Genomic DNA, 13,618 nt, shown 5'->3' with positions numbered 1-13,618 from the left:
TTTAATTCTAAATGTTTTTAGGTATCAGAACTTTTAAAATCGTCCGGTGCCCAGCAAGTCTTAAAATCAAGGAAATTTTGGAAGTTTGTTTCATCTTGAGCATTGTTGTGTTTACACAGTGCCAAGGGGTAAAGACATCACCACTGATCTTAGAGATGCAATTGTTACTACCCATGAAGCTAGGACCCCAAGCATGTTATAAGCTCATGCAGTATAAAAAAGGTTTTCTTAAATTGTGTATAACATTACAGACAGATTTTTTTATATTCCCTAATTATTAACTAACAACCTGTATTCTATACAATTATCCTGAATATAAAAATACAATCCTAGGTTATACAGAATTATCACAAATAAACAATAAGCACTTAATATAGGTTTTTCCAATTTCTTAAGCTGTAGTCATCTTGATTCCACCTCATCTCTGCAGTTGTACCCTTTTTACAGACATTGTTGCTACAGACAATAATCCACTTTTTCCCTAAAATACTAAATATGGTTCTACTATAAATGACACAAACCTTATAACCTTGTTAGGGTATTTACAGGAATATATATGCACTAGACTCTAAAGATATGGCCAAATGAAATGTCAAAACTTACAGATTTACAGTTTCAGAACACAATATAGTAACTGTTTGATTATAGGGCATGTGGGACATTTTCTGACATTTTCTTCATTCTCATCAAGCAGATTGTATTTTCTAAAGTGACACAATATGACATCGGCCACACTCAGACACAGGAGCTGAGCAAGCGGTTATGCAAATCTTCTCATCAACCTGAATAATCCTGCACCTCATCATCACCAAGTGGTGTGTGTGTGTGTGTGTGTGTGTGCGTGCGTGCGTGCGTGCGTGCGTGTGTGCGTGCGTGTGTGTGTGTGTGTGTCTACACTCAGATTTGAGGACCTTTGAGCAGTTCATGGTAGGCGTGACTGATGAATTAGTCATTTTGTAGACTAGAGAGCGAGAGCACCGGATGTTAGCCGTGCATGAGAAGCTGGAGAACCATAAAACTTAGAGGTTATGTCACGGTTCTGGGTCAGTTTGACCCAGTATTTTGAGTTGTCATGTTAGGTGTGTTTTTTGCATTATGGATTGTTTTCTTATTCTCTTGTAGTTCGTGTTCTGGTTCATGTTCAGTAGTTAGTTGTTCCCAGTAGAGTTTAGTTCATTCTCCGGTTGCCGTTTGTCTATTTATATTTCGTGTTCAATAAACCACCTTCACACCTTCGCTACTTCCTGCAATTGGATCCTCCTTTATTATTTCCACACGGCTCATCTCACTCGCCGTGACAGGTTATCCACCAATCATGAAGCACTTGTCGCAAAAAACACTTGTGTTATGTTAATGTGTGTGTTTCTGTGTGCGTATTCACATGTGTGCATATGTGTGGATGTATGATTACATCTAATTATGAATCAATCAAATCATGACACTGCATGTGACTGCCTGACGTTTCGTGTCATGTGAGAGACAGCTGAGAAAAAGAAGCAGGGCAGAGAAGCAAATATGGGACGTACAGCTTATAGTTGTGCTGTTACTGTGTCTGTTGCTGTGTCACGTTTATTTAATTTTTTTAATGTGCATGTTGTTTTAACAGACCAGGGACATGTGTGATGTTGATAAAGCAAAACTACAGAGGGTAGAATAATAAAAGCAGCCTAATCAAAAAAAATAGCCAAGAGACAAAACAGATGTTTATGCATGCTTTGTGACCATGTGACCGCAGCTCATCAGAAACAAAAAGTAGAATGGATTTGATAATGAAATAGATAAAGACAGTGTAAATCAGAACAAAAATACAGTTCGACAGACAAACGCAGAGAGAAAGCTTTGATGTGTTCTGGTTGATTGTGTTTAGTGTAGCCTCCTGCACCTGCAGCTAATCATCTAGTTCTTCTCATCTCATCTTATCAATTGCTTGTTTTTTACAGCCCATAATATGCCCCATTTTACAACACTACAACACACAATTATTAAAATCCCACATCATATTACATTTCATATCAGCCTGGGGCGATAAAGACAGTGTTTTTGTTCCTGTAACAGAAGTAGTAAGTCATTGAGAGCAGGCAGAAAAAACATGGATACTGTAATTGCTTTGAAAATCCTCTTTGGGTGAAAAATAGCAGCGATATGCTTCAGAAGTGATGAAAAGCAGATGTGCGATCAGAGATTCTTATTGATTGAAGAGGTTAAAATATGGTGAGTGACGTGAAATTTTTCAGCCTTCCGCGAGTAACTGAAAATAGATAAAAAGTCAGAAAAAGAGAACAAGTGATGAAGAGGAAAATTGCCTTGGAGACTTGATGAACCAAGTTTCACATGTTAGTCAAGGATTCATTTGTATCACTAACTTTGCAGATTTATAGTGAAAAGGTAAGAGTACGTGTAAGGAAAGCTTATGATTCTGAAACTATGGTAAACCTCGTCCTTATTTTCACAGAGTATTTCAGGCATGACGAGGCTCTTTATTAATGATAATTATACCAACGATGACAATCAATTTGGCAATGATACGCTGACATTTCCAAATGCTACATGTTGCGCCGATATTAAGTAATTATTTTTTCATTAATTACTTTTCTGCAGTCCATCATCTACTTAATTGGTTGAAATATATTTTTGCATGCTATCTCTGACACGGCTGCCTGCGGTTTTAAAATTTTGGACACACTTTGAGATTTTTTGTTTCCGTCCTAGCTTTTCTTGGCCTCCTTTTGTCTCATGGGAGATTCAAATTCGACGCCAGTACCAAAAAAAATCCTTATCAGTATACAAAGGACTGGTTTCTTTTTTTTTTTTTACAGCTAATGTAGGTCAGGGTAAAGCAAGCAACATAGCAGACTTCATTTATTTTACCTCCAAGCACTGAGCAAATTCTTTCAAATATTTACTTCAGTCCAATATAAAATGAGGAAGCTATTTGATTAATATTGTATATATTAAGGCTCACTAACCAGAATGCAGTGTAGTTTGCATTGCTGGAAATATCTCTTTAGTTTGAATTAAAGAGATAGCTGCAAAGAGAAACAGAGTATAGACGTGAAAATGTACACATTAGTAAAGGTCCTCTATATGATTATATAGTTAACCCAAAGTATGCAGTGTATTTAATATATTTTAGGAAAAAATAAGATCTTTTCATGTGGCTGTGGGTTCACTCTGGGCACTCCAGCTTCCTCCCACAGTCCAAAGACATGCAGTTAGTAAGGTTAGGTTAATTAGAGATTCTGAAGTGCCCATAGGTGTGAATGTGAGTGTGAATGGTTGTCTGTCTCTCTGTTAGCTCTGCGACAGGCTGATGACCTGTCCAGGGTGTAACCTTCCCTCTTTTCCTTTGGTTGCTGGGATAGGCTCTAGTCTATCTAGTGACCCTGAATTGATTAGATGGGTGTAAATTTATAAATTATTCATAGTCTTTCTTTACAAAAATTTCAAAAAGTTCCAGGAAATGTCCAGAAAAAAAACACAAAAGCATTGCCATTTTTGCTTCAAGATCGTTTTCTCTTACACCTCTAAGTGGATGCCATGGTGCTGTGAAAAAGGGTTAGGTGTTTTACAGAAGGTGTTTGCCCCCTTCCTGGTGTCTTTGTTTCTGTATATTACTGATATATAAATGTTTCAAATCATCAAATAATTTTGATGTTGGATAAAGAGACCCCAAATAAATAAAAAATGTAGTTTGTAAATAATCATTTCATTTATTAGGCAAAAAAAAATCTGTCCTTTTTAAATTATGAATTAACTGTGATTAACCATATTTTTTTGAAAGCTGAGTTCAATTTCACCAGTCTGTGCCTGATTACTGATTACTTAAGTGCTTTCTATCTAACATTCACACTCCAGTGAGTGCATCAGAGAGCAACTGTATTTTGCCTATGGATACTTTAACACACAGACTGGTGCAGCCAATCCTCTGATCATCTTCTGCTCTACCTCCTGAGCTACTGCGACCTCTGTCTGACAAAGTAAAACCGGACCAAAGATCTCAAAAAGCAACACATCATGCCACGATCTAAAAAAACTCAAAAACTGATGAGAAGCAAAGTCATTGACATCTAGCAGTCTGGAAAGGGTTACAAAGCCACTTTTTAAAGCTTTGAGACTCCAGTGAATCACCATCTCCACAAATAGAGACTTCATCTGTGACGCATCCAGGAGGTCAAAAAAGAATCCAGAACAGGACTTAAAGAACTGTTGACAGTGAGTAAAGATTATGTGGCTGTGGCCAAAAATCGTATTCGCATTTTCAGTGTGTTTTTAGTAGACGTTACAGTAAAGCTCCACATTGACAGCATCTCCCTGAGGGATCAGTTCACGGTGCAGAACCCTGTGAATGTTTGGGGGAGAAAAGCATCCTTCAGATCTCTTTCCTCATCTAAAGCACTGAACCTTCAGCTAAAAACTGCTCTCAGCTGCTTGGTCGTGGTAAGAGGTCCAGCTATCAACACCAGCAGTGGACCTTCATGGGTAATACACATCAGTTTTAAAAAGAAGTTCTAGTTTGCTGTCTGTGCAGGTTTGAGATGAAATCCCAAGTGATCTTTATTGACATCTTGGGAGCTTCTGCAGCACTGGAAGCTGTCTGGGTATGCCCGAAATGATTATCTTGAACAGGAAATTAGCCAAACTTAAATTGGATAAGGTTTTTATGGGCTAAATTTTAGAACATTTTGATCACACTTAAGAAACATTATGTATTCTCCCAGGTAAAAATACCTTATAATAAGAGAAAAAGAAGATCCATCCTGGCTTTAGATGATTTTCACACCAGGCTTTTACTTATTTAATATGCACATACCTCCTGCTAGCAGCTGCCATTTTGTTGGAGGAGATAAGCTCTTATCACCATCACACTAAAGAAACCCATGGAGTCTGCAGTCGCCACACAGCAGAAGGTCTGATCTGAGATGACCATCTTATTTAACCTGAGGAGTGAAATGGATCGGCACAGATGCTGGGAGGGATGAAGGTGTCATGAGGAGGTTTAAAGGAGGTTTTGCAAGGTTAAAAATTACCAGACAACCTCTTCCCCCATGATTTAGCAGTGTGTGTGTGTGGCATGGGAAGAGCTACTGAATCTGATGTATTATTGTTCATGCAGAGAGTAGAGATATCCTGTGGGTAGTTAATATTGAACACAGCAGGTTCAGAGAGTAGCAAATGTTGGGATCTCAAATGCCCGTATGGGGTTAGAAGTGTGCGTGTGTCTAAGTGTGTAAGTGCATTTGTGTGACTTGGCACACTTATGTGCAATTACAAAAATGCCCTTCTGTGTGGTGGCTTGTTAAATGCTATTTGTGCTGTACCGTCTTGCATTACTTTTTCTTGATGCAGTGCATTTCCACAGGCTCTGCTAATGGTTTGGCATCTAGTTACTCTGGCATAATGTGTGTGTGAGAGTGATCGGTGGTTACGCACATTCATGAATTACAACAGCTGCTGTTTGTCTGCTAAAATGGTGGTGTAGTGGTGCTTTGCAGCATTTTTTGCTCTCTCTGAGGACCAAAGTCTCAGGAACTCTGCAGAAAGCATGATTCATCTCAGTAAATAAAAGCAGATGTTGAGCTTGGCTGCAATATTGTCCGTCCAAAAAGCACTCAAACATGTTTCTTTACTGTAAAACAGAATTTGTTGGCTATTGTAATCACAGATAGACAGTGAAATTTTGCTTAATGTGTCAATACCCCGCTGTTTTTGTTTTTTACAATTTGTTTTCTGATCAGTAAATGCAAATTTAAATTGATATTGTTAATCTATATCTATATTACCATAATTGATTCTTAATATTTGACGCATTGGAATAGTAAACACATTGGAAGTTCCTAAATTTTTTCACTTCCAGCTTGGTCAGATCCTGCGAAGCCCCTTCATGAAGTTTGTGGCTCACGCTGTCTCCTTCACCATCTTCCTGGGTCTCCTGGTTGTCAATGCTTCCGACCGCTTTGAAGGAGTAAAGAACCTTCCCAACGAGACCATCACAGACCATCCTCGACAGGTGTTCAGGGTCAAAACCACCCAGTTTTCCTGGACAGAGATGTTGATAATGAAGTGGGTATTGGGTAAGTCACCCTTTCAATCAAATCATACACACACACACAGTGTGGCTGTGCACAGTTACAGCCAATTAAAATGCACATCAGTTGATTAGATTAGAATAGATTGTCCCTGTCAAAGCAGATTGTCCAACGTGATAAAAAATAACCTTGATGTGCCAAGTAAGCAAGGCACAGCTGAGCGTGTTCTTTTTTTGCAATGCGTGCACTTTATTATGTTATTAACCATGAATATACTTTGTCCTAGGTTTGCACATTTTTCTATGCTAATCCAAAGTTTCTTTTCAAGTTTTTTTCTACATACACCTTCACCATAAATCAGTAAACAGTCTGGAAATAGTCAGAAAACTTTTTGCCCACCTTTGATATGAGGTGTAATTCAAGTTTAATAGAGTGCCCTACCAGGCAAGTGAATGAAAGCCAAGGTTACAGCAACACAACAAATCATGCTCTTTTATCCTCCGAAGATCAAAAAGAAATTTTCTGGTTGGTACAGCGCAGACAGTAGCCCCGCTGAGTCCTAACGATAACCTGGAGGGAAATTGGGAGGTTGACCTGGGAGGCTGTGCAGAGGAAATATAAGAGGGAGGAACGGAATGAAAGAAAAATGGAAGGAAAGTTGGGAGTAGTTGAGGGCGACAAAAGAAAGCAGAGTAGGGTGTGTGCGTGGAATACAGGAAGGCAGGCGTGAGGAATCGAAGGAGATAGAAGAGGGTGACAGACAGGCAGACAAAGACAAACTTGGTGGATAAATAGCCCACAGCAGTATCTGTCAGAGCTCAGCTGCTTCCCATCTGCTTCCGCTCATGCACACACTCTAACAATATTATGTGTGTGGTCTGTGTATGTTGGTGCACATGTGCCTCTGTTTTTATTTGTTTATATGTAATGGCAACATTTTTTTCCCCATCTACAGTAAATTTTTAGCAGCCGCTGCACATGTGACTGTTTATCTACATGAATCTGTGAGTGTATGTGTGTGCATTGAGTGGTGGCTTAGTTAGATGTGGTAATTGTAATTCCGGTAGCATGCTTTGAAGGCCCAGTAATTGTTAGAGAGATGATACTGATCAGGGCGCCTTCTCTCTAGGCAATTTTAACTGTGTTTTGGCTCCAAATAGAGAATGGAGTGTGTATGTGTTTGCATCCACCTGATCTGTAAGTGCCACACGTCTGAGTGGTTCATTTTCAATTACAAGCTTTGTTGTCGACATCTGTTTGTACGTGCTTCATTTATGCATCCCTATATAAGTGCTGGCAATGGCCTCCTTATTTTTGTGTTATTTTTGTCTATATGTGTCTTTTATGTTCAGGCATGATTTGGTCAGAGTGCAAGGAGATCTGGAGTGACGGACCCAGGGAGTATGTCATGCACCTTTGGAATGTTCTGGACTTTGGTATGTTATCCATCTTCGTGGCATCCTTCACGGCACGCTTCATGGCATTCCTGAAGGCATCCAAGGCCCAGCAATATGTCGACATGCATGTACCAGATGACGACCTCAGCAGCGCCTCACTGCCTGATGAAGTGGCTTATTTCACTTACGGTGAGTAGTCAATAAAAAGAATCATGTAAGTTAAATATAAGCTACATTTATATTATAGATATTGTTATCAATATTATATAGAGGTGCTTGAATCAGTGTTGGGCTACATCAGTCACTGATAAGGAATAGCAAATTAGATGAGTGCAAAAACGCCATTAATTACAGAAACCCGGACTGCACATGATACTTGAAGCTGAAAATGTATTTCTTTAGATCCGCAACCGTTTTCCAAAATATATTGGCTCATTTTGAATTTGATGGCACCAATCAAAAGAAGATTTGACAGGGGGTAACAAAAAGGCTGAAAAGGGAAGTGGTTGTAAAAAGAAACAGCTTGAGGAGCATTTTGCATCTAATTAGGGTAACTGGCGACAGGTCAGCAACATGAGTGGGTATAAACAGAGCATCTTAGAAAGGCAGAGTTTCTCAGAAGATGAGCAGAGGTTCACCAATTTGCAAAAAAAAAAACAAACGCATCTACAAATTGTAGAACAATATCAGAATAATGCTCCCCTGTGGAAAATTGTGAAGATGTCGAATATCTAATCAAAGGAGTAAGAGAATCTGGAAAAATCAGAGATGAGGCTGAAAATCAATATTGGAATGCCTGTGATCTTCAGCCCCTCAGGCAGCACTGCATTCAAACAAGGTGTGATTCTGCCATGGAAATCATGACATGCGTGAGCTCAATAGCCAACTACAATACAGGTTAAAGGTCTGTCATGCAAAGAAGAAACAATATGTGAATAAATGTGCCATCATGTCTGGACCAAAGTGAACTTAAAATGAACATCTCTGATGGTATGAGGTTGCTTTAGTTGTGGTACTGGCAACCTGCACATCTGGAAAGGCACCATCAGTCCTAAAAGGTATATACAGGTTTTAAATCAACATATGCTGCCACCCAGATGACATCTTTTTTCAGGGAAGGCTTTACATATTTATGAGAGAGAATATTAAAGCTATTACAACTTCATAGTAGACGAATCCAGATGCTAAACTCGACCCTCTGTAGTACAGACCTTTCAGGAACTGAAAAAACTTGGCACATCATGGAACAGAAAACTGGTCTTTTCAGTTACCAGATGTTTACTTGTTAAAAGAAGAGTGGTTGCATCCACTCTTCTTTTAATAAGTAAACATCTGGTGGTAAACATCATCCTGTCTCAGCTTTTTTGAGCCATGTTTGTTGGCATCAAATTCAAAATGAGCTAATATTTTTTCTAAAACACTGCATTTTCTCTCTCTAAAATTTGATATGTTTTGTTTGTTCCGTTGTGAATAAAATCTGGGTTAGTTCTCTTTTTAATTACGTTTTATGCAGCATCACTACTCCTTCAGAATTGGGGTTGTCACCTGGAGATCTTCACAGTAATAAAACAATCCCTGCAATGGTTGATTTGCTGCTACACACATGCTACTGCAGTCAGATGACCAGAATGAGTAAAAAAAGAATGACAAAAAAATCAACATTATCTTTAATCCCTGAATGATAAGCATGCATTCAGTTAAACACCAGAACAAAAACATGCCTCCACCATAGCAAACCCTGCCACAGGCTGCAGCCCACTGCACTGTGCACTTAGCGGTCCACTAATAGAACCTTCATCAGTGCTGTCATCTGGTGGCCTGACTCTGTCATGACATATCAATAAATCGATAAAGGTTCTATTACTGCACTCTCACATATAATCCTCATAAACCTTCCCCTAAATGTCCCAATATCTGTAAAGGTGTGAAAATGTTATACTAATAAACTATGATTTTGATAAAATAGTGAAATGGAAGCTCTTTTTCTTTTATTTGACTCATCTCTCTTGTATCTTACATTGCCACCTAGCCACATCAGTCTCCTTTGATATCTCAGTTATTTCCTGATCTCCCTCTCTCTAGCTGTCCTTACTTCTCCTTGGACACACTATCCCTTTATCCCTTCCCTTTGCCGTCCACACAGCTCAGACTAATTTCTTTCCCTCCTCTTGCTCCACTCGCTCTTCTCTTCAAACTTTTACTCTGACTTTCGTTTTTCCATTCCTCACTTAATCCATCTTCTTACTGCACCGTCTCCTTCGTCGAAATCCGTGCTTCTTAAAGCTGAGATTATTCTTCATAGAAACATATCTTACAAACATTTGGATCGCACTACAACCAGAGGTTTACTCAGTGCGTTGTAACCAGAAAGACTTTGAATAGCAAGCAATGGGACGATGAGTGACAAACTGCATGTGCACAGTAGAGTTTAAGGTAACACCGCTTTAACCCCTTCTTATGTAACGTTTAATATTTGGTTTATAAAGTGCTAGTACATATTCAGCATCAGCAACAGTTTGAAACAGTTATTAGCAGATATTTAAATCTTGAATCCCTCCAAGCTGGCTTCTGAATTAAAATATGGTAAATGGCCTGTATTTATATAGCACTTTACCAGTCCCTAAGGACCCCAAAGCGCTTTACATATCCAGTCATCCACCCATTCGCACACACATTCACACACTGGTGATGGCAAGCTACATTGTAGCCACAGCCACCCTGGGGCACACTGACAGAGGCGAGGCTGCCGGACACTGGCACCACCGGGCCCTCTGACCACCACCAGTAGGCAACGGGTGAAGTGTCTTGCCCAAGGACACAACGACCAAGACTGTCCAAGCCGGGGCTCGAACCGAATATGAATATCATTTCAGCACTAATTACAGAGTTTGTTTAACATATCAGATTTTATTTAGTGTAGTTAATTAGGTGAAAAAAATGGCCAAAGATCCCTTTTAATGTCTGATTTGCTAATAAAATTATAATATTACAAAGCAACCATTCTGTGGCTTATTCTCCCTTCAGCCAGAAACAAGTGGCGCCCATCAGATCCTCAGATCATCTCAGAAGGCCTGTACGCCATCGCCGTCGTTCTGAGCTTCTCTCGCATCGCCTACATACTGCCAGCCAATGAGAGCTTTGGACCCCTGCAGATTTCACTGGGGCGCACAGTCAAGGACATCTTCAAGTTTATGGTCATTTTCATCATGGTGTTTGTGGCCTTCATGATCGGCATGTTCAACCTGTACTCATATTACCTCGGAGCAAAGTACAACCCTGCCTTCACCACGTGAGTTATACCTGGCTGTCGGAGTGGAGTAGTATATGCTGGGAGAATGTGTGTGACTATGTGTGGTCTGACCATCTCTCTCCATTTCTGAAACTTTGTCCCTTTCACTTCTCCAAAACTTTTCAGAAATATGGTGCAGCATTTTAAAACACAACCCCGCACTGATCATTTTACATAAGACGGCAAAAGGGAAAAAACAAATCTGTTAAAGTATTAAAGTTAAAGCACCCCAAGGACAGTATAAGACATGCCCTTTTGACTGAGATCGTTCATTAAATCTGTGGCGTCTTATCAGAAGCAGAGATCGAACTTTAATCTACCCTCAGGCAATCGGTCTATTTGGTTAAATATAATATTGAGAAAGTGAATTGGATACACTGTTACTAAAATCTCAAGACACTGGTGAACTGTGATTTGATTTCATAGCTTTAACAAAATTGTGGATATGACACCAGTCATTTCCCTATCACCATTTTGTGTTTACTGAGCAAACCACTCTGCTACCGTGACCAAAAGAAAAATGAAATGAAGCTGACATCACAGTAAGAGATATCAATGTCAGATTCAATCTGAGCTCTGGGAATTGCATCAATATTGATATCATTTCAAGGCCAGTACTGTCTGGAAGGAAAATGATACGGCAACTGGTTAATTATGAGGCCAAGCATTTCGACCTACTACTAAGATTTGAGCATATCAAAGCAACAAAAGCAGCGAGGAGAGCCTGCTCCATATTTGTGCCAGGCAAGACGCAGTGGGCTCTAATAACCAGAAAGTAGACAGTGTTCTGTCTTTATCCTTGTTCTTTATACTATATTCTTCATGCAAAGTAAAATATTTTAAGCTTTTTTGTTTTCATTTTGATGATTATGGCTTATAGCTTCCTGTAAATCATAAATCCAGTATCTCAGATTATTAGAATATTTACTATGATTAATTAAAACTGGATTTACAGTACAAGAATATCCAACTTCTGTATACAGTCAATGCTCTGTTAGGGCTTCTTTACTAAGAGTTCTTGCATTAATGCAGCATGGCATGGAGGTGATCAGCTTGTGGCACTGTTACTGATGTCCAGGCTGCTTTGATACTGGTTTTCAGCTTCTCTGTATTTGTAATTCAGCTGTTTCTCATCTTCCTCTTAATAGTGCCCAACTGATTATCTATGTGATGCCGGTCAGGTGAGATAGTTAGCCAAACAAGCATAGTAATAATATGGTCAGGAAACCATGTGGAAATAGCACCTGCCCAGTGTGCCAAACCTAAGTCCCGCTGAAAACGTTAACGTGCATCTCCATACAGCTTGAAGGATGAAATGCTCTAAAATCTCCTGGTAGCTGCATTGTCTTTGGACTTAAAACACAGCGGACCAACCACCACTAGCACCGGCAGATGACAGGCATCGCAAATCATCACAGACTGTGGAAAATTCACTCTAAACTTAAAACACATTGGATTCTGTGCCTCTCTAATCACCAGACTTTAGGACCTTGATTTCTGAATGAAATGCAAAATTGACTTTCATCTGAATAGAGGACTTCGCCAGCAATTCAGTTGTTTTCATCCTTAATCGACAGACATTTCTGGCTCAGGCTCTCATTCAGGACTGGCTTGATATGAATGCAACAGTTGTTGCCCCTCTCCTGAAGATGTCTGTGTATGGTGGCTCTTGTTGCACTGACACCAGCCTCATCCATCCCCATGAAGCTCTCCAGATTATAGGCTTTTTTTTTTTTTTCAACATTAATATTCTTCGACTGGGCACTCTCTGAACAGCCAGCCTTTTTTCAGCAATTACCCTCACACGGAGGGTGTCGATGATGATCATCATCATCTGGACAGGTATCAAATCAGCAGTCATCCCGATGATTGTGATATGTGGCGTCTACTGAACAAGACCAAGAGAAGTATAGTACTTACACCATCTGAATGAGTTGTAATCATTTAGAAATGAACCCTTTTTTAAATATGTACAGTATGTACATATCCTCTTGCACCCTCTTGCTATTAGTCCTCATTCTGCACACACAAACTAACCAGGATGAACTCTGATGTTCCATAATTAAAAATCATGCAGTTGAAATTCTGCTTTTTGAATGCACTTCACTTCCTTAAGTGCTGCATTCATGGTATTATCAGGGTCATTCATTTTAAATATGGAAATGCACCATTTAGCTGAACAACTTGTACTAACCATCTGGTGCCATAAACCACCCATACAATTTTTAAAATATGTTTTCACTTCACTTTTTCAGTATCAGCCACCCCTGTTAATTCACTTTCATACAAATCATTTGTTTTGCAGTATAAATCTGCTTATAAAGCAACTGGATGCTTCAACAAATCAGTCTCAATCTTAGTTATTCTGCCTTTTTTTCTTCATTTTAGCTTCTCCGTGTCTCTGCTCACCCATCCTTTCCTATCAGCTGCGATCAAAGTGGCAGCGGATGTTTCACTGTCATTGTCGGATATTTGGAGGAAAGTTATCTGTCTTAGATTGCTGACAGAATCATTCTGTTTATCATCACTCATCTGAGAAAGAAAACACTCTCTGAGGTCTCGCTCTGTCACCTATCATTACTCATTTTCTGAGAGAAAGACATCTACAGATTTAAATAGCTCACATTACAATATATCTGCTCAATCCAGTAAAGCAAATCATGTGTTACAAGTTGGTTTGTAATTACTCTGGTATATACTGTTCTCTTATTTACTGAAAATACAGGAAAATTCTTTCATTGCATTTTTTGTCTTGCTTTATTCACCCTCCTAGTTTAAAGAGAGCCTGGGATATTTATTGAGTTTTGCTAACGAGCCCAAATCTAATTTGTAGATTTAGTGCAGCATGATTTTTGCCAGCTTGTGCTGTGATCTTATTTGCTGTTGCTTGTACAGCAGTTTATCAC

General features: G+C 39.3%; 1 protein-coding gene across 2 annotated transcripts in view; it reads left to right on the top strand.

Annotated features, from left to right (window-relative positions):
* Positions 1-13,618, top strand: part of trpc7b (transient receptor potential cation channel, subfamily C, member 7b) — a 63,678-nt gene that overhangs the window by 29,664 nt on the left and 20,396 nt on the right. For both annotated transcript variants that reach the window (XM_085295260.1, XM_085295251.1), the window contains exons 5-7: positions 5,855-6,071; positions 7,379-7,612; positions 10,448-10,712. In XM_085295260.1, the coding sequence (XP_085151386.1) occupies positions 5,855-6,071; positions 7,379-7,612; positions 10,448-10,712 (716 nt within the window). The remainder of the gene's footprint in view (positions 1-5,854; positions 6,072-7,378; positions 7,613-10,447; positions 10,713-13,618) is intronic.

The sequence above is a fragment of the Mchenga conophoros genome, linkage group LG2, assembly GCF_057382185.1.
Source record: "Mchenga conophoros isolate Kocher_MC1m ecotype Shallow Benthic linkage group LG2, M_conophoros_male_GT1.1, whole genome shotgun sequence".
NCBI lineage: Eukaryota > Metazoa > Chordata > Actinopteri > Cichliformes > Cichlidae > Mchenga > Mchenga conophoros.
The sequence above is the reverse complement of the archived record's forward strand: the minus strand, read 5'-3'. Positions and strand labels throughout refer to the sequence as shown.